Source organism: Octopus sinensis, linkage group LG1 (assembly GCF_006345805.1).
Source record: "Octopus sinensis linkage group LG1, ASM634580v1, whole genome shotgun sequence".
NCBI lineage: Eukaryota > Metazoa > Mollusca > Cephalopoda > Octopoda > Octopodidae > Octopus > Octopus sinensis.
The window spans coordinates 11,374,802-11,397,301 of NC_042997.1; the positions used below are offsets into that span (position 1 = coordinate 11,374,802).

Genomic DNA, 22,500 nt, shown 5'->3' on the forward strand with positions numbered 1-22,500 from the left:
CATTATACACAAGGTTTAGGTTTTTCAGAGGTACAGCCCCCTAAAAATTCCCTGTGTATTATACTTAAGGGCGGACTATACTCGAGGATTTACAGTACATGTTGTCATCGCTGCTATGATGATCATCATGATCATTGTGATGATGATGTTTTCGTTGTAGCCCACTTTTCCATACTTGCAGGGATCGGACAGAATTTACCAAGGCAGATTTTCTACATTTGGGTGCCATTCCTCTCGTTAACACTTTCCTGTTTCCTAGCAAGATAATATTTCCCCAAGGCTAGATGTGTTTTCACAGAAGCCTTAAAACAAGTGACTCCACTTGTCCTGACTATACAAGAGCATCCAGCTGTTAAAATATCTGCCTTGACAAATTTTGTGTGACGTATGCAATCATGGAAAAGTAGAGGCACAGGAGTGGCTGTGTGGTAAGCAGCTTGCTTACCAACCACATGGTTCTGGGTTCAGTCCCACTGCATGCCACCTTGGGCAAGTGTCTTCTACTATAGCCTAGGGCCTTGTGAGTGGACTTCGTAGATGGAAACTGAAAGAAGCCCGTCGTATATCAGCATCATCATCATCATCATTTAACGTCTGCTTTCCATGCTAGCATGGGTTGGACGATTTGACTGAGGGCTGGCGAACCAGATGGCTGCACCAGGGTATATATGTATATATATATGTTTGTGTGTGTGTTTATGTGTCCATGTTTGTCCCGCCCCCCAACATCGCTTGACAACCGATGGTGGTGTGTTTACGTCACTGTAACTTAGCGGTTCGGCAAAAGAGACCGATAGAATAAGTACTACTAGGCTTACAAAGAATAAGTCCTGGGGTCGATTTTCTTGACTAAAGGCGGTGCTCCAGCATGGCCACAGACATATGACTGAAACAAGTAAAAAGAGTAAAAAAAAAACAAAAAGATTAAACTGATGTGTATAAGATTACTGAGATAGTGTTGGTTGTAATATTTACTACTCAGTTGCTTTGTCAAATCCTGTTTTTCTCTGGTTTACTTTTACTTACGTAGTCAAACTGGGTTAGATCTCTTAGTTGTTATCTTTTTTTTCCTTGGCCTTCATTTCGCTGTTTTAAAGTTTATTGAATATTCATTGCTTTAAGTGATTAGAAAGTTAAGTTGTTTGACTACTTTCTCTAAACTACTGTATTACCTGTTCAGACACTTCTATGCTTGGTTACCTCCGCCAAGGAAGGAGGTTAGGTTTTCATCGGCATTGATTTGTCCGTCTGTCTGTGTGCAAAATAACTCAAAAAGTTGTGAACGGTATTTGATGAAACTTGCAGGAAAAGTTGATAACGACACAAGGAATAGATGATGAAATTTTTATGGATTCTTGAAGGATTTTTCATTTGTTGTATTTACTTTACATGACGTATTACGATGTTACGTGCTTTGATTATCTCCCTTGAAAACACAACATTTCCATGTAACCTATGGTGGCGTTGCTGTTTACAGACAGTGTTGATGATGATGATGGTCGAGATAAGTATGGGAAGAGGATAAAATAGTATCAGTTATAATGGCGACAGGAGCGGTGTGATGCTGAGGTGATGGTGGTAATAGTGGTGTTGATGATAGTGTTAGCTGTGTGATGGTGGTATTGCAGTGGTTATACTGGTTGTGGTGGTGAAAGTGACTGTCAAAGTAACCGTCATGATAACATTGATGGCAGTGTATGTGGTTGAAGTGGAAGCAATGACAATGCTGCTGATGATGTTGGTGGTTGTGAAATGCTTCAGATGATTCCTGTTTTTAAAGGGTTTTTTTTTCTTAAAATCATTACTCTTTTACTTGTTTCAGTCATTTGACTGCGGCCTTGCTGGAGCACCGCCTTTAGTCGAGCAAATCGACCCCGGGACTTATTCTTTGTAAGCCCAGTACTTATTCTATCGGTCTCTTTTGCCAAACCGCTAAGTGATGGGGACGTAAACACACCAGCATCGGTTGTCAAGCAATGCTAGGGGGACAAACACAGTCACACAAACACACACACATACACATATATATATATATATATATACATATATACGACAGGCTTCTTTCAGTTTCCGTCTACCAAATCCACTCACAAGGCATTGGTCGGCCCGGGGCTATAGCAGAAGACACTTGCCCAAGATGCCACGCAGTGGTACTGAACCCAGAACCATGTGGTTGGTTAGCAAGCTACTTACCACACAGCCACTCTTGCTGTGTTATAATTTTTTTTTTTTTACTCCCACTAAGGAGGTTATGTTTTTGCCAGCGTTGGTTTGGGAAATTGGGCAACTTTCAGCATGCGTGTATATGGGTGGAAATGAGCTGCTTGGTAGAGGTCTGCGCTCTCCGTGTGCTTTTCTAGTTGAATATTCATTGCTTTAAGTGATTAGAAAGTTGTTTGACTACTTTCTCCAAACTACTTTATTGTCTGTTCAGACACTTCTATGCCTGGTTGACAGGATGGGTTGTAGTCAGTAGGCATTTGAGAGAAATTTGATGTGGTCTTTCTGTTTGTTAGAAATAGTAGCTAACCTCAAATTTTCTCTCAAAAATGTGCCATACAATATAAAAAAAAAAAAAAGGTAGGATAACTCAGGTAATGTAATCGTATATACTACGTGTAATAAAAAGACAAGGTGGTCACAGCTGGTATGTTTTTTGATTCAAGATGAACTCAAAAAAACAGCTGACATCAACAACAATTGTGCCAACAGTAGCCAGATGTTCAAATTTGACAAAAATCCATTCCCCACTCATGTCAGTATGGGATAACGAGTCTAAATCATTGAAAATGATCAAAAACAAAAATAAATCTAGAAAATCTATTTCTCTGTCTAGATTAAGTGTTTCCACAATTGTTAATATTTTCACACCTAGTTATACCAAAGTATCAAACCAAAATTCTAAATATAAAGTCTTAATATAAAGACCCCCTTCGGTCATGAATGACCATGGGATTGCACCTAGAAAGTTACCCTCCTAGACACAAGTCCGGGCAAGGTTGTTTATGGAAGACCAGCAGTCGCCCATGCATACCAGCCTCCCCTCTCCACGCCACCAGTGTTATCCAAGGGAAAGACAAAGGTCGATACAGCTTGGCACCAGTGACGTCGCAACTCATTTCTACAGCTGAATGAACTGGAGCAACGTGAAATAAAGTGCCTTGCTCAAGAACACAACACGCAGCCCGGTCCGGGATTCGAGCTCACAACCTCACGATCGTAAGCTCAACGCTCTAACCACTGAGCCATGCGCCTTCACAAAGTCTTAATATAATATAAGGTATTGCTATAAAACATGTCAACTAAAACTAATTTCAATGGGATGTGAGTGTTTTGTATTTGTATTATTCATTTTACCCATTATCCATAAAAATGGATAAGATTATAAAAAGAAAACAAAGCAGTGTTGACTGTGAATGTAAAAGTATAACCCAGAAACATCTAGGCCTAATATTAAGGAGGTCATAGGCAACATACACTTTACTCTTTTACTTGTTTCAGTCATTTTGACTGTGGCCATGCTGGAGCACCGCCTTTAGTCGAGCAAATCGACCCCAGGACTTATTCTTTGTAAGCTTAGTACTTATTCTATCGGTCTCTTTTGCCGAACCGCTAAGTTACGGGGACGTAAACACACCAACATCGGTTGTCAAGCGATGTTGGGGAGACAAACACAGACACACAAACATATATACACACACACGCCGAAATTGCTAGGATGATCCGGTTCTTGACTGAAGATTGAAGGCTTCGAATGTCTCGTCCGTGTTTTTTTGTATCGTCTTCTAAATGTTTTACGTTCTTGTCCCAGTTTGTATTTTTCTACATATAATATATATGTATATACACACACATTCACATATATATGACGGGCTTCTTTCAGTTTCCGTCTACCAAATCCACTCACAACGCTTTGGTCAGCCTGAGGCTATAGTAGAAGATACTCGCCCATGGTGCCACGCAGTGGGATTGAACCTGAAACCACGTGGTTCATAACCAAGCTACTTACCACACAGCCACTCCATTTCTCCTTTTCACTTGAAATGAGTATTAAACCTATTTTTCCCCACTGTGTGTTGATTGTGGCAAAAAATATTGAATGCAACTATAGTATTTATCAGGTTAAAAAAAACAAGACCCGTTGAGGCAAGTGAGGATCAGAATGGAAATCGATCAATGGAAATTGCAGATGTGTTACCAGTGCCGGTGGCATGTAAGAGAACCTTCCGTTTCGCGACCGTTGCCAGCACCGCCCCGTTTCGTGTCCGTTGCCAGCCTCGCCTGGCTCTTGTGCCGGTGGCACATAAAAAGCACCATCCGTTCGTGGCCGTTTGCCAGCTCTGTCTGGCACCTGTGCGAGTGGCACGTAAAAAGCACCCACTACACTCACGGAGTGGTTGGCGTTAGGAAGGGCATCCAGCCATAGAAACACTGCCAGATTTGACTGGGCCTGATGAAGCCTTCTGGCTTCACAGACCCCAGTAGAACCGTCCTACCCATGCTAGCATGGAAAACGGACGCTAAACGACGATGATGATGATGATGAAAACAACAACAAAAAAATAGCAATTTAAGCAAGGAAGCTATTTACAAAAAACAATTACTTTTTTAAAATGTCTTAATTGCTTCTAATGAGGTAGTCAAAATGATTATGCAATCAACTCATACTCACCTTGTGATTTGAGGTGCAACTGGACTTGTACCACCTGTTGATTATTTTCACCCTCTCTCCAAAAGGTAACATGTAGCTCCTTTACAATAACCTGTTCACTCCCCCCTCCTTCCCTTTTTCGTATCCCTCATCTCTTTGTGTAAAGTTGTCCCCCACAAGGTTTTGTAGTCTTGTTAGCTGCATGGCAATCTCAATAGTTCTAGTGGCATGCAAAACGCACCACAATACATTCTGTAAAGTGGTTGGCATTAGGAAAGGTATCTAGTGTTCAAAACCATTCCAAAGCAGACACTGGAGCACAATGTGGTCCTTAGACCCATCAGATCCTGTCAAACCATCCAACCTATGATGATGATGATGATCATCATCATCATTTAATGTCTGCTTTCCATGCTAGCATGGGTTGGACGAATGACTGAGGGCTGGTGAACCAGATGGCTGCACCAGGCTCCAGTCTGATCTGGCAGAGTTTCTACAGCTGGATGCCCTTCTTAATGCCAACCACTCCAAGAGTGTAGTGGGTGCTTTTACGTGCCACCGGCATGGGGCCAGTCATGTGGTACTGGCAACAACCTTGCTCAAATCTTTTACACATGCCACCGGCACAGGCGATGCTGGTTATGGTAGATGATGATGATGATGATGACAGACTTTTTCTGAGAGCACGAAATTATTGGCCCTTTCAACAACCTTTTAGATTTTGTTTTTAATATTTTTGAAACTTGCACCTTCATATATAGAAATCGGTGCATCTGGGTACAATTAGAAGTCAATTATTTTTCCTGCATATTTAAAAAGAGGTTAAAACCATGTTTAAAAAAAGGAAGGAGAACAAGAAATAAATATAATTCCTCTCGCAAATAATATTGTTGATGTATGGTAGAAGAAAATATGTCTTTTTATCTTCTACTTGTGGACTGCGACCATGCTGGGGCAGTGGCAGTACCCTTGAATTTTTTGATAAATGAATTGACCCCAGTACAGTTTTTCTTTTAAAGCCTGGTACTTATTCTATCAGTTATTTTGCTGAACTGCTAGGTCCCTGAGATGTAAAGACACCAACATCTGTTGTCAAGCTGTGGTGGGAGACACATACACACACACACGACCCCTACATCCCTCCTTAGCTGAGTGATCCTAATCGTGGGCTTGTGATTGCTGGTTCCATGTAAAAAGCACCTGTGCCAGTGCTGTGTAAAAGCACCCAGTATACTCTAAAGTGGTTGGCATTAGGAAGGGCATCCAGCTGTAGAAACCATGCCAAAACAGACATGGCGCTGTGGCTGCTCTCCACTTGGCCAGCTCCTGTCAAACTGTCCAACCCATGCCAGCCTGGAAAATGGATGTTCGATGATGATGAATGCCTAATACTGTTTCCAATAAAATCTTAGAAATTAATTTCCTGTTTTTTTTTTTTATTTTTGCTCTAATGCAATGGCTGTGTGGTAAGTAGCTTGCTTACCAACCACATTGTTCAAGGATTCAGTCCCACTGCGTGGCACCTTGGGCAAGTGTCTTCTACTATAGCCTCGGGCCGACCAAAGCCTTGTGAGTGGATTTGGTAGACGGAAACCGAAAGAAGCCCATCGTATATATATATATATATATATATATATGTGTGTGTTTGTGCCCCCAACATCGCTTGACAACCGATGCTGGTGTGTTTACATCCCCGTAACTTAGCGGTTTGGCAAAAGAGACCGATAGAATAAGTACTGGGCTTACAAAGAATAATTCTTGGGGTCGATGTGCTCGACTAAAGGCAGTGCTCCAGCATGGCCACAGTCAAAAGACTGAAACAAGTAAAAGAATAAAAGAGTAATGTGCTTTTAATTTTCTATTCACAGTTGCTGGTCACAAAGGTCAGTTTGTTGCTGGTCACATAGGTGGCAAATATGTAATTGTTATGCAAGGACGACTGCATGCCTATGAAGGATATTCGATGGCAAAGGTATGTAGCTAATGACATTGTAAGTATGACTGAGTAGTTAAGAAACTTGCTTTGCAATTGCATGGTTTCAGGTTCAGTCCCCACTGTGTATTACCTTGGGTAAATTTCTACATGATAACCCTGGATCAAACAAAGACTTGGGAATGAACTTGGTAGACAGAAACTGTGGAAACCTGTAGTGTATGTACACACACACACACACACACACATACACAGGGTGCGGTGAATAAACTGTCATCTAAATTACACAAAAATGAAAATAACACTGACATCTCATTTTAACAGATATATTTACCAAAATTACATAAAAAATATGTTGAAATACTAAAGAGTAAATTTATTCAATAAAATTGGCCATCAGCTTCAACCACAGCCTCCAGACGACTTTGGAATTTCCTGAAACTTTTCTGGACAGTCTACTTGTTTACGTTGGTGAATGCTGCCATAATCCTTGCCTTCAGTTCATCTTTGGTGTTACAAGGAGTTTTGTTGGTGTCTCGCTCAACTGTACCCCACACATAATAATCAAGGGGGTTACAGTCTGGGGAGTTAGGTGGCCAGATGTTAGGGGTGATGTGGTTTCAGAAATTGTCTGACAGCCATGACTGGGTTCTCCTGTGTGTCTGGCATGGTGCAGAGTCCTGTTGCCAGACAGGGTCTTCCAGCAGCCACCCTCTTGACCCAGGGCAGCACTACCTCCTCCAGGCTCTTGATATATGTTGAGTCTGAGGCTGTATGGGAAGATGAATGGAAGCATAACATCACCATCATTAGTGTTCACTCCAAACACCATGATGTTGACTGGATGTTTGATTTTTATCGCTCTTGGTACATGTCCTCAAACTGACATCCAAACACTCTGAACCATTTGTATTGGAGCTTCCAGCATGAATGCCAAGCTGTACAGCATGTCATTTCCAAATTTCTAGCAGAGTGAATTGCATCATGGAGTTGTTTTTCTCATAGACAGTGCCCAACTGACCCTATGATACTGTGTAGTTGACAAAATCAAAAACAGTGTGCATGTGTGAAATTGAAAATATAAAATGGCCACAATTTACCCACCGCATTCTGTATACATACAATGTGCAGATGTTATTCATTCACATGATGATGGTCCCAGGATAAAATAAAGCAGTGATATTATTTTTTAAGAAAATTTGTCAAATTTGGGTCAGTTTTTTTTCATGGCATCTTCTGTCAATGTCACTTGATGTACCTGTTTTTGGTGTGAATGACAGCCTCCTGGTAACCTCGGAACCAGCTACAGACCTTCGCCACTATCTCTCATTTTAGGCCCCTAAAGACCCTGGTAATCCTGGCCCTCAGCTCGTCCATCATGTTGCAGTTGGTTTTGTTGGTCTCTCATTCCACTGTGCTCCACACAAGTCAAGGGGGTTGCACACAGGCAAGATGGGAGGCCAAATGTCAGGTGCTGCGTGATTGAAGAACTTCTCCTAAAGCCAGGTCTGGGTCTTCCAGCTAGTATAGCCTTCCTGCAGTTAATCCAAGGCTTCACCACCTTGCTCAGAACACAGATATATCTGTTAATGTTCAGTCTGAGACTTTTAGGAAAGAAGTGGAATGGCATTCACTGCCGTTGACACTGGAAGACCATGGTTATTGCTGGAAATTTGTCTGCATGACTCTGGGCACATCTTTGAGAGAACCACCTATTGTTCTGGTAATTGATTTTCTGAGCATGGCAGAAATTCTTGTCGGAGAAGAACCCCAGCATGTCTGACTCCAGCAGGTGTTTCAAGTTGCTTGGTATGCTTAATCTGCTTTTCCTATTTCACATTGGACAGAAATTCTCTTTTCTTCACCTTGTATGAAAAGTATCGAACATTCTCAGACACCAGCAACCTGATGAGCTTTTCATCCACACCTTTCTCCCGTGCTAGGATCATTGTTAATGATCTGAATTTCTGTGATGAATTCTGGTGTCAGATCGTTTATCATGGGTTTCCCCTCTCTGCTGTCCCCTCATAATTTGAATCCTGAATCTTTCGGCTCCTTTCTAACCTTTTCCACTATCCTTTTGCTGATGTTGAGGAAGCCTGAAATCTTGTCTGTCCTTCTGGATTTCAAAGAGGACTCAGTTTCTCTTCCACAAATTGAAGGGTTCAAAATTTTCCATAGTCAAATTACACAGCAAAAAAATAAAGCAAAAATGGCTATTATTGTTAAGAAGAAAAAGACTGACAATGAAAGTAAAAAAAAAGGTATGTGTAAAATTAGCATTTGAAAATTGCAAATAAATACTGCTTGCACCTTGTATGTTTGTCTGTAATGAATATCTATATATGATGAACTGGAGAGCTACACCTATATATATGTATAAGTTGTGAAGTGCACTATTCAAGAGTGGTTGATGCCAGTACTGCCTGACTGACTCTCTTGCTGGTGGCATGTAAAAAGCACCCACTACACTCACAGAGTGGTTGGCGTTAGGAAGGGCATCCGGCTGTAGAAACCTTGCCAGATCAGATTGGAGCCTGGTGCAGCCTTCTGGCTTGCCAGCCCTGTCACACCATCCAACCCATGCCAGCATGGAAAGCAGATGTTAAACGATGATGATGATGATAATCATGAGGTGCAGCTCTCCAGCTCATCATCTCCAGTCAAACCGTCTAACCCATGCCAGCATGGAGAGCAGTTGTTAAATGTTGATGATAATATATGCATCATCATCATCATCGTTTAACGTCCATTTTCCATGCTAGCATGGGTTGGACGGTTTGACCGGGGTCTGGGAAGCCAGGAGGCTGCACCAGGCTCCAATCTGATCTAGCAGTGTCTCTACAGCTGGATGCCCTTCCTAATGCCAACCACTCCGTGAGTGTAGTGAGCGCTTTTTACGTGCCACCGGCACAGGTGTCAGGGGAAGCTGGCAATGGCCACAATCGGTTGGTTCTTTTTGCGTGCCACTGGCACAGAAGCCAGTCAAGGTGGTGCTGGCATCAGCCACATTAAGATGGTGCTTTTTACATGCCACTGGCATGGGTATCACAACTACAATTTCCATTTGATTTTTATTTTGATGTTGATGTACTTGACTCAATAGGTCCCCTCAAGCACAGCAGGTTGCCCTACAATTCCAAGGTAAGCACAACAGGCTGTCCTGCAATCCAAGGTACTTTGGATGGGCTGGGGCTGCTATGTGAAGCTGGTGCAGGAAACAGCCATGAACTCACATGCACACACACACGTGTGTGTGTGTATGTATGTTGTCTGTCCGCCCCCCCCAACTATTAGTTTAGATTAGATTTGATAGATAATTACAATTTTTTAACTAAACACTTACCCTCTCCTCATCCACATAGAAAGAAATATGCTTACACACATAATCAAGAAGAGAGAGAGAGGAGGAGGAAAGACAGAGCAAAACATTAAAACCTCTAATTTCAAATAAGTTAACATTGTATCATTGATGTCAGATAGGGGATACCAAAATGGCCGTGCTAAAACCTCTCATACTCTTTTTGGACTGTGCTTTTCATTTCTCTTTTAACACATAAATACTTTTACTTGTAGGCCACGGTGCCAGTTCGAGTGATGAAACTTCTTGGTGTTGAAACTTTGATTGTCACCAATGCAGCTGGAGGCCTTAACCAGAGCTATAATGTTGGGGATTTCATGATCATAAAGGACCAAATCAATTTCCCTGGCTTCGTTGGAATTAATCCACTGAAAGGACCAAACGATGAAAGGTAAACCAAGTTACTGTTTTTGTAGCTAGTGCTCTTACCGTTATTATTTGCTGTTGGGGACTGTCTTCTCTGATCCAGTACATATATGACCAAATGCTTCCCAACCATGATTACCTGTCTTTTTTGTTAGATATGAAGTTGCATGGCTTAGTGGTTAGAGTAGTTGGGCTCACAACCACGAAGTAGTGAGTTCGATTCTCAGCCCTGGCTGTGTTGTGTTCTTGAGCAAGACACTTTATTTCATGTTGCTTTAACTCATTCAGCTGTTGAAATGAGTTGCGATGTCACTGGTTCCAATCTATATCAACCTTTGCTTTTCCATGGAAAATTCGGTGGCGCGGAGAGGAGAGGCTGGTATGCAAGGGTGACTACTAGCCTTCTACAAAAACAACCCTGCCCAGACTTGTGCCTCAGAGAGGAATTTTCTAGGTGCAATCCCATGGTCATTCATGACTGAAGTGGGGTCTTTGTTAGATCAAAGACTTTATTTAATGCATATTTGTTTTAAGATAACAATGTTTTATGTTAGATTTAACTGTTATTTTCAGCACAGCTCTCTTACTAACTCAAGGTTACAAATTCTAACAGAGGGCTTTTGTTACTCACTAATTGTTACTTAGCCATAGGTCTGCCCTGATAGAGCAGAACTATTCTGTAAAGTGGTTGGCATTAGGAAGGGCATCCAGCTGTAGAACCCATACCAAAACAGACTATGGAACCTGGTGCAGACACTAGCTTGACAGTTCATGTCAAAACGACCAACTCATGCCAGCATGGAAAACAGATGTTAAATGTTGATGTTGATGGTGATCATCATCATCGTTTAACGTCTGCTTTCCATGCTGGCATGGGTTGGACGATTTTGACTGAGGGCTGGCGAACCAGATTGCTGCACCAGGCTCCAATCTTGATCTGGCAGAGTTTCTACAGCTGAATGCCCTTCCTAATGCCAACCACTCCGAGAGTGTAGTGGGTGCTTTTAAGTGCCACCGGCACGGGGGCCAGTCAGGTGGTACTGGCCATGACCTCGCTCGAATCTTTTTACACATGCCATCAGCACAGGTGCCAGTAAGGCGATGCTGGTAATGATCATGCTCGAATGGTGCCCTTTTATGTGCCACCAGCAGGGAAGCCAGTTAGCCACTCTAGCAACGATCACGCTCGGATGGTGCTCTTGGCACCCTACTAGCACGGGCATATCCTATTTTTATGCTCTAGTAAGTTTATGATCCCACATAAACTCAGTTTCTACTCTGCTGCAAATTTATGTATTTTTGCGAAGACCTGTTGGGGCAAGTGAAATCGAAATCGGAATCGAAATTGAACCACTCCTATGACTGGCACCCGGCAGATGCCAGGACCCCTGGACTGGTGGTACGTAAAAAGCACTATCCGAATCGTGGCTGATGCCAGCGCCGCCTCGACTGGCTTCCGTGCCGGTGGCACGTAAAAAGCACCATCCGAATCGTGGCCGAAGCCAGTACTGCCTCGACTGGCTTCCGTGCCGGTGGCATGTAAAATGCACCAATCCGACCGTGGCCGTTGCCGCCTCGCCTGGCACCTGTGCGGGTGGCACGTAAAAAGCACCCACTACACTCACAGAGTGGTTGGCGTTAGGAAGGGCATCCAGCTGTAGAAACATTGCCAGATAAGACCGGAGCCTGGTGCAGCCTTCTGGCTTCCCAGACCCCAGTTGAACCGTCCAACCCATGCTAGCATGGAGAACGGACGTTAAACGATGATGATGATGATGATGTAAGGGTTGTTGACAGGAAGAGCATCTAACTAAAAAGAAAAAAAAACGCCTCAAATAAATCTCCAAGTGCAGGTGTGGCTATGTGATAAAAAGTTTGCTTCAGGAAAGAATGATTGCCCCCCCCCCATTAATCATCATTTTCATTTTCCATTTCATATATCATTATGTCTGTGTCCAGCCTGCAGCTTCCTTTCTCTATGTAAGGCCTTTATGGCCAATATAATGAAATAAAGAAGTTTGCTTCACAACCACATGGTTTTGGATTTAAATCCTACTGTGTGGTACCTTAGCCAAATGTGCCATCTATTATACCCTTGGACTGACCAAAGCTTTGTGAGTGGATTTGGTATACATACAGAAACTGAAAGAAGCCCATTGTGTGTGTATGTCTTTGTTTGTCCTCCTCCATCATGGCTTGAAAGTCGGTATTGGTGTGTTTACATCCCTGTAACTTAGCTGTTTGGCAAAAGCAACTGATAGAATAAGTACCAGGTTTTAAAAAAAAAATTGATGTACTGGGATTGATTCATTCAGTTAAAGATTCTTGAAGGTGGTGTCCCAGCAAAGAAATTGGGCATAAAATGAATATATATTGAGCTGATTTGGTTGATACTCTTTTACTTGTTTCAGTCATTGACTGTGGCCATGCTGGAACACCACCTGAACCTGGAACCATGTGGTTCGTAAGCAAGCTACTTACCACACAGCCACTCCTACGCCTATATGATGTCTTCATTTTTGTATAATATTTGTTTTTATTGTATTTTATTATTGAGTGAGAGGGCAGTGCATGCCATCAAAGTGACACTGGGGTAAAATATACGAAGCCCAGCATACCCATCATGACTACCCGTCTGATAAGGGTACACCAGGCACATGCATCACAACCATATGTGTACGACATTGGTGATCTCATATCAAGATAAACAGCATATGACCTTGCAGGTGGGGCCCAGTTAGAATTTTCTTCAGGTCGAGTAACTCATCCCACTCGAAAGGTCCCTGAATAAGGGTTGTTTAAGGATGTTGAACGAAACACCCATGTTTCCAGAGGTGAATTATTCAAACCCCAAAGAATCCCTCTATTATTATTATTATTATTATTATTATTATTATTATTTTCTTTTTGTTTGTTGTAGATTTGGTCCAAGATTTCCATCTGTATCAAAAGCTTATAATCTAGAATATCGTAAACTTGCTCGTCAAATTGCAGAAGAACTAGGATATTCTCAATATCTGCGAGAAGGTGTTTATTGTTCTCTTGGTGGCCCTACATATGAAACTGTAACTGAATGTCTTTTCCTTAGGAACGCTGGAGCCGATGCCGTTGGTAAGTTTCTTTCAAGTTTAGTCCTGGTACATTCTATCTTGTTTCGAAATTACAAACATACTAAATGAACAGAAGTTAAAAATCTGAAAGATCAAAATTATTAATAATAGATACCAATGAAGATGTGCTAGTGGCACGTAGAGGGCACATGTGCCAGTGACACGAAAGGCACCCATGCTGGCGACACGTAAAAGGTATGTGTGCCAGTGACACAGCCAGTATCATCACTATCACCTTTGTCATCCACAGCACTTTTAACCAAGCCTTCTTCCCTTGTTGATTTTCCTCTGCCACTGGTTTTTTCCACTCACTGAATGTGGTATATTTTTTTTTACCTAACACTTAATGTTTATATACTTACCATGTCTATATCTGTTTCTTTATTGCCCACAAGGGGCTAAACATAGAGGGGACAAACAAGGACAGACAAACGGATTAAGTCGATTACATCGACCCCAGTGCGTAACTGGTACTTAATTTATCGACCCTGAAAGGATGAAAGGCATAGTCGACCTCGGCGGAATTTGAACTCAGAACGCAACGACAGACGCAATACCGCTAAGCATTTCGCCCGGTGTGCTAACGTTTCTGCCAGCTCACCTACCATGTCTATATTTATGTAGTTGTCTCCCTTGCATGAGTCAGCTTACATTAAAATTCCCAGAAAATCATCCACTCTCTCTCTCTCTCTCTCTCTCTCTCTGTTCACTTGTTTTCCATCTTGCCAGTATATCAGCATCTTCATCATTTGGCATCTGTTTTCCAAGCTGGAAAATGGTTAGATGGTTTGACTGGAACTGAAGCTGGAGAGCTATACTAGGCTCCAGTCTATTTTGGCTTGGTTTTTATGGCTGGATGTCCTTCCTACCACCAACCAATCATGTTACTAGCATGAGTGCCCTTAATGGGTCACTAGCGAGAGTGCCCTTAACGTGTCACTGACACAGCTGCACCTAGTGTGTGACCGGCGTGGGTGCTAACGTGTCACTGGCACAGCTGCCCCTAGTGTGTGACTGGCATGGGTGCCCCCAGTTTACGGCTGGCGCGGGTGCCCCCAGCGTGTGTGCGGCTGGCGTGGGCATCCCCAGCATGCAGCCGGCGTGGGTGTCCCCAGCATGTGGCCAGCGCAGGTGCCCCCAGCGTGCGGCCGGCACAGGTACCCCCAGCGTGAGGCTGGCTCAGGTGCCCCCAGCATGCGGCTGGCTCAGGTGCTCTCAGCGTGCAGCTGGTGAGGGTGCCCCCAGCATGCGGCCGGTGTGGCTGACCCCAATGTGCGGCTAGTGGTGGTGCCCCTCCCTCCAAGCGTGTTGATGGCCCGGGAGCCCCTAGCATGTGGCCGGCATTGTTGCCGTTAATGTGTCACTGGCACAGGTGCCCACAAGTTCCCTTTATTTATTAATAACACTGGTGTCTTTTACATGTCATCTTTGACAGCTATATATTTCTATTTCCTGAAACTTTGCAGGCATTCTTTTGTACATGAATGAATCAATTACTCAATCTTTACTTTCAGGTATGAGCACTTGTCCTGAAGTGATTGTAGCAGCGCATGCCTCCATGAAAGTATTTGGTTTATCTCTCATCACAAATAAAAGCGTCATGGAATATGACAGTGAGAAAGCTGCAAACCATGAAGAAGTTTTAGAGACTGGCAAGAAACAAGCATGCTTACTATTGAAGTTTATCTCTACAATTATCACCAAAATGAATGTTTAGAAAGTGAGGTCTATTGGTGTAGTGTTAATTTTAACAAGTCCTAAGTTTAGATGTAAGTGATGGATCTTCCTTCACAGTAATGTGTATGTGTGTGTGTATATATATATTTAATATAGGCAGTGCGCTATATATATATAATATAGGGTGTGCGCTATATATATATATATATATAATATAGGCGGTGTCTATATGTATATATGATACACACATAACTAGAGTATTATATATAAGATCTTCTTGTCATTTCTGGGAAAGCATTATCCATTGCTGAATTTTGTGAATATTATATCAGATGTGAAATCGGTTATAATGTCAATTGCTAAGAACATATATTTATTTTTGATAGTTAATAAGAAAGAAAAATTTAAACGTGCATCATCTATGTGGTTCTCTCTCTGTTTGTCTATCATCTATCTTGTCTGTCTGTCTGTCTATCCTGTCTGTCTTATCTATCCTATCTCTCTCACCTATGTTTGAATGTGAAGAAGCTAATTTTAAATAAATATAGACAAATATTTACTGAATCAAACTATAATGATGATAATTGAGAAACATGGCCACTGACCACAGCACTTGACCAGTACTTTTATTCTTTTGACCCTGAAGGGATAAAAGGCAATGTTGTCTTTGGTGAGATGTAGAGATAGTATAGATAGCTAAGGTAGCAAAGCAAGAACAATGGACTTTTACCTGTCTCGAAGCCCTTCTGGCATTGACTTTACCGGTTATTTGTTCTGTATATGATAATAAACACTTGTAATATCTCAGGACCAGTTCACTGAATTGTACTCATTCAAAATAAATCATTATAATTATTATTTTGAATTTTTTATTGTTTGTTGTGGAGTATAGAAGATAAATGGCAAATGGATGCAGCTGTTTGGGTGCAGGTGATTTGGCACAGATAACTGTTTTGGTGATGTTTTTTTTTTGTTCTATGTTGCAACAGTACTTTTTGGCATTGGAGATGAGACAAACATATGCATGTACATACAGAAACACACATACAGATAGATCTTTTATCTTTTACTTCTTTCAGTTACTAGGCTGTGGCCATTCTGGGGTACTACTTTGAAAAATTTTAGTTGAACAAATCGATCCCAGTACTTAATTTTGTTTTTTAAGCCTTGCTCTCTTTTGCCAAACCATTAACTTACAAGGACTTAAACCCACCAACACCGGTTGTCAAGCAGTGGTGGGGCACAAACACAATCACATACACATATACAATGGGCTTTTAGTTTCTGTTTCCCAAATCCATTCATAGCGCTTTGGTCGGCCTGAGGTTATAGTAGAAGCTACTTGTCCAAGATGCTACACAGTGGGATTGAACGTGGAATCATGTCGTTGGGAAGCAAATTTCTTACCACACAGCCACGCCTGCGCCTGATACAGAGACTGATTAAATAAAGGAAAGCCAAAAGTTAAATAATGTTTAGTATTCGAGTAGCTTCGTAGTAGTGATTGAAAATTCGTTGCCAACAAGAATAAAAACAAAATTATCACAGTGTCAAAAGATCTTTGAAACAAAAGGTCTTGGGGTCAAATAAGTCAGCGTCGAATCAGCGACACTAGATAAGTGCGGCCAAAACATCTGTGCAATTGGGTTTCTACTTTTGGCTGCCTCTCGTCTTTTGAATTAAAACCATCCAATGACTGTCCTGCCTCAATACATTTTTATAAGGTGCATTCCAGAAATTTTGAAACTTTTTTGGACTGTCCTAGATTATTGTAATTTTGGCGTATCGTTGAAAACAATTTGTGTTAAAGTGGGCCAAAACACTACAGAAACATGAAATGTTCCAGACTGCTTATGGATTAATTTGTATGAACCGGGTATCTGTTTTTCGTTGGTACAAGAGGTTCAAGGACAGTAGAAAGAAGATGAAAGACGACGTGGAAGGGAGAGGGTTGACAGAACATCAGAGCTGGTTAAGGAAATTCGCTGTTTTCCGGATAAGGTCATTGTGTGTCTGTACAGACAGTAAACATACAGTTTGGAATTGGTGCGGCAACTGTACACAAAATTATTCATGAAGGTCTGAATGTGCATAAAACTTGTGCAAAGTTTGTTGCTAGGGTGGTCTGTGACGAAGAGAAGGATGGACGCTTTGGTGACAGCAGGGGGTGATTGAGCTCATTACCTCCAATCCAAGCGTACATGAGTCTCTTGTGACCTTTGACAAAAGCTGGATCTTTTGATATGATTCACAGGCCAAGAGATAGTGCCCAGCGGAAGAGTCCTGACACATCCAGACGCAAAAAGGACAAGCAAAACAAGTCCTCCGGGGAGCTCATGATAATCTACGTTTTTGACAGTAAGAGCATCCAGATTATAGAAGTTTTGTGCAAGTTGAGGAAGCGATTTCGTCGCAAAAAAGGCCAGAGCTCTTCCACTTGGGTTGGTACTACCTGCACCAAGACGATGTTTTGGTCGGCCTGAGGTTGCAGTAGAAGCTACTTGCCCAAAGTGCCACGCAGTGAGATTGAACGTGGAACCATGTGGTTGGAAAGCAATTCCATTCTGGTAAGGTAACCAACTGTTTGGGCAGAGATGATCACCCAGGCTATTCCTCACCCTCCCTACAATCCAGACCTTGCACCCTGTAATTTTTGGTCGTTCACCAAGCTGAAGGAGAACCGCAGGACAAGTCGTTTTGAAGACATTGAGATGAAGGACGCTGTGACAAGGGTCCTGGAATCTTCCCTTTGGAGGATTTCTACGGAGCCTCCACGAAGTGCCTGGAGCGCTACAAGTGCATTGAAGTCAAAGGATCCTACTTTGAAGATTAGGGTTTTGTAATTCTTTGAAATTAATGTCTCGCGTGAAAAAGTTTCAAAACCCCTGGAATGTATCTTGTACGTATATAGGATGTTCTGGTTAAACGTGACAGTTTGCATAAAAGGGACAAAAACACAATATCCCATCCCCAAAATAGAAGTATTTTAATCAGTCAAGAAATATCAACTTGATTATGGCTAGGAGATAACAGTTTACTTAAAGTAGCTGCCCTCAGGTTCTACCAAGCCCTCAAAACGGCTCCGGAATCTGACACATGCGTTGCTCACTGTGACTCTGGGAAGATTTTCGAACATCTCCTTGATCTTGGCCACTAATTCGGCCTCAGTTTTGCAGTCAGGGCAGATGGTATCCTTCTCAACAGTGCGCCACACATAGTGATCTATGAGATTACAACCGAGGGAATTTGGAGGCTAGAAATTGTGACCCGTGAAATCGTAGAAAATCTCCGAAAACCACTTTTGACTCTTTCCTGACGTATGGCACGGAATCAAATCCTGCTGTCACACATATGGCCTTCCACTACCAATCCTCTCCAGCCAGAGATTGACCAGTCTCCAATAAGCTTTACATTATCATATGAATTGAGTCTAAGGTCCTGTTCAACGATGTGCGGTGACATGACGTCACTGGAGATAGACCCAAAGACCATCATCTTCCTGCTGGCCAAGGATTCGTATTCTCAATTGCAGCTGCACATGTCACGTCTTACACTCTTCACAATGTTCGTAGAGCACTGAACTGCAGTCAAAATGTCATCATTTTCGTACTTGGCGCGAATCATCGTGATACGAGTAATTCCTTTCCAATTTCGGGGCGTCCTGAGGGAAGATCTAGATAGATAGGCGTAGGAGTAGCTATGTGGTAAGTAGCTTGCTTACCAACCACATGGTTCCGGGTTCAGTCCCACTGCGTGGCACCTTGGGCAAGTGTCTTCTACTATAGCCTCGGGCCGACCAAAGCCTTGTGAGTGGATTTGGCAGACGGAAACTGAAAGAAGCCCGTCGTATATATGTATATATGTGTGTGTGTGTGTGTATATGTTTGTGTGTCTGTGTTTGTCCCGCCCCCAACATCACTTGACAACCGATGCTGGCGTGTTTACATCCCCGTAACTTAGCGGTTCGGCAAAAGAGGCCGATAGAATAAGTACTAGGCTTACAAAGAATAAGTCCTGGGGTCGATTTGCTCGACTAAAGGCGGTGCTCCAGCATGGTCACAGTCAAATGACTGAAACAAGTAAAAGAGTAAAGAGTAGATAGATAGATAGATAGATAGATAGATACATTTTCCAGCCTTTAGATGACTTCCAGTCTTACATGTCTGCTAATTTTTTTCTCAACTACAATTTTAACCTTTACGCTCTCCAACGCCATTGACTGTTCACCAATAAATCAAGCTGGTCTTGAAAAAGGTGACATGATAAAATTGTCAAATTTAGCTAGAACACCCTGTATATATATGACCAAATGTGTGTGTGTGTGTGTGTGTGTGTGTGTATTACTCTTTTACTTGTTTCATTCGTGACTGTGGCCATGCTGGAGCACCGCCTTTAGTCGAGCAAATCGACCCCAGGACTTATACTTTGTAAGCTTATTAATTATTCTATCGGTCTGTTTTGTTGAACCGCTAAGTTACGGGGACGTAGACACACCAGCATCGGTTGTCAAGCGATGTTGGGGACACAAACACAGACACACAAATATACACAAACACGTACATACATACATACATATATACGACAGGCTTCTTTCAGTTTCCGTCTACCAAATCCACTCACAAGGCTTTAGTCGGCCCGAGGCTATAGTAGAAGACACTTGCCCAAGATGCCACGCAGTGGGACTGAACCCGGAACCATGTGGTTCTTAAGCAAGCTACTTACCACACAGCCACTCCAACAACAATAATAATAAGGATTATTACGAAGATGCATAACATTACCTTTAATTCTTTTTACACACACATACACACACATACACACACATTAAAAGAATTAGAAAGTGTGAGCTAGTCTGACAAACAGAAAACTTGCTAGTGTAGTTAGTTACCTGTTAATCAATCATTTGTTTTTACCTGTCATTGTAATCCAGTTTCACATATTGAGTATTAGTGTTGAAACCTTAAAAGTAAAAAGAAGTACCCCCATACCTCACATCATACTCTTCATCATCATCGTCATCGTTACTATTGCGATCTGTATGTCTGTCCGTTTGTCTGCTGGTCGGTTATCCGATGGTCTTGTCAATTAAGCTCTGACTGCATGTATTTTTTTTCTTTCTGTTGTATTTATGTATCTATATGTTTTGTGAGAAGTGTGATGTGTATTTGTGTAAGCGTGTCTGTGTGTATTCGTGTGTGTGTGTGTGCATATATGTTCTGTTCGAACTGTTTTTATTTATTAATTAACCAAAGAGGCAATGTCAACCTTTGAAGCCCTCCTAGATCGGAGAAATCGATGAGGTTGACATTCTATTTGAACAAAAGTGGTTTGACGGTTCGTGAAGAAGAAAAGCTACAACCTAACTCACTCGATAAAAAAATCACGGGCATTCCATATGAACAAATGTAGTTTTAAAATGCCGAAGTAAATTAAAAAAAAAACGTGGGCCTGGGAAGAATTCTGAAGGTTTGAATGTTTTAGGGAAAACGTGAACCTCGAGACAATTATTGAGTTTTCTACAATTCTCATGAAGAACGTGGACCTGGGGAGAATTGTTAGGAAAAACATGGACATGGAAAGAATTCTAGAAACTTATAGCTTTCAGGAAAAACGTGAACCTTGAGGGAATTTTTTTAGGTGTGAAGCTTTCAAGATGAACGTGGGATCTGTTAAGAATTCTAGAATTCTTGTGAGGAAGGATTGAGATTAATGTAGAGTTTAAAGAATGTCTTTAGCCTTCGCATTTCCTTCCAGCTCGGTGAAATCGATACGGTCGACATTCTGTTTGGACAAGAATAGTTCGATGTTGCAGGACAGGACAGTACAGCCAGGTTGACATGTGGACATGCAGGAGAGAGACACATACACTAAGTGGGCTGTTGAAGTGAGATAGTATACAACAAATTGGTTTAGAAGAAAGGCTGGCATAGCAGCAGCAGCAGCAGCAAAGGAAGAAAGAACAGTTATTGTGGAAAAATAGTGAAATCTAGAATTTGTAAAGTTTATGAAGGTTTCCTTCATTTATTTATCTAATAAATTTAGATGCTTGTGTAAAACTGGTAAGCTACATGTCATATCCTTATATAAAAGAAAAAAGAACCAAAAAGAAAATGAAAAAGAAATACAGATAGATAACCATTAAATGTTTCTGCTTTAGCATTTGGCAGCTTCCATGAATTGGAACTTATTTACGAGTGGTGGGTCTTTGAAAATAAATTGCACTCCTAACTTTGGTAGCCTTTTTCAAGGTCATTTTTAAAATATCCTCTCTCTGAGGGTGATATTTGAAATGGAAACATGCCGGGCTAAATTCATTAGCGGCGTTTCGTCCGTCTGTATGCCCTGAGTTCAAAATCCGCCATGGTCGATTTTGCCTTTCACCCCTTTCAGCTCGATAAAATAAATACTAGTTGAGCACTGGGGTTGATCTAATCGATTTACTCCCACCCACGAACTTTCTAGCCTTGTGCCAAAATTTGAAGCCAGTATTTTAATTAGAACAAATAATGTCCGTAAGTTTCTGAATAGTCTGTCTAAAAGCAGAAAGTTATCTCATCCGACCTTATCGTGATAGAATGTATTTAAAGGAATATGGTCCGTTCAAAGCTAACAAACTTTTTGTTAACCTTGCTCAGTAACTGTATGTATCTCTGAGAGAGAGAGAGAGGAGAGAGAGAGAGAGAGAGATTATGTCAACAGAATTAAAGTTTGTTAAGCTTACTTCGGCTTACATCTCTCTCGCTCTCTGATACTTTTTCATACGTTGATAAATCTGGCTGAGATAATGAACGATTAAAGTTTAATAATTTATCTTTTGTCTTGCTTATCAATTGAGAGGGCGCAATATAAGTATAACGGCTATATTTTGATGCTGTCTCAAGTGCCTAGTTTGACATGTTACTACTTGAAGAATTAGGAGGCGCAATGGCCCAGTGGTTAGGGCAGCGGACTCGCGGTCGTAGGATCGCGGTTTCGATTCCCAGACCGAGTGTTTTTTGAGCGAAAACACCTAAAGCTCCACGAGGCTCCGGCAGGGGATGGTGGTGATCCCTGCTGTACTCTTTCACCACAACTTTCTCTCACTCTTACTTCCTGTTTCTGTTGTACCTGTATTTCAAAGGGCCGGCCTTGTCACTCTCTGCGTCACGCTGAATATCCCCGAGAACTACGTTAAGGGTGCACGTGTCTGTCGAGTGCTCAGCCACTTACACGTTAATTTCACGAGCAGGCTGTTCCGTTGATTCGGATCAACCGGAACCCTCATCGTCGTAACCGACGGAGTGCTTCCATCCACTTGAAGAATTCGTTAGAAATCTTTGTTCATGTAACATGTCTTGCACGAGGGATTCATGTTGTAAGAATGACGGACAACGTCTGTGTATAAAAGATTATCATGTGTTGA

At 41.9% G+C, this 22,500-nt stretch overlaps 1 protein-coding gene across 1 annotated transcript in view; it reads left to right on the forward strand.

Annotated features, from left to right (window-relative positions):
• The window catches only part of LOC115217376 (purine nucleoside phosphorylase), a 32,563-nt gene extending 16,607 nt beyond the window's left edge, over positions 1-15,956 (forward strand). The window contains exons 3-7 of the mRNA XM_036509334.1: positions 6,520-6,623; positions 10,161-10,336; positions 13,232-13,422; positions 14,936-15,219; positions 15,813-15,956. Of these exons, the coding sequence (XP_036365227.1) occupies positions 6,520-6,623; positions 10,161-10,336; positions 13,232-13,422; positions 14,936-15,138 (674 nt within the window). The 3' untranslated portion in view covers positions 15,139-15,219; positions 15,813-15,956. The remainder of the gene's footprint in view (positions 1-6,519; positions 6,624-10,160; positions 10,337-13,231; positions 13,423-14,935; positions 15,220-15,812) is intronic.
• Positions 15,957-22,500: the final 6,544 nt, after the last annotated feature.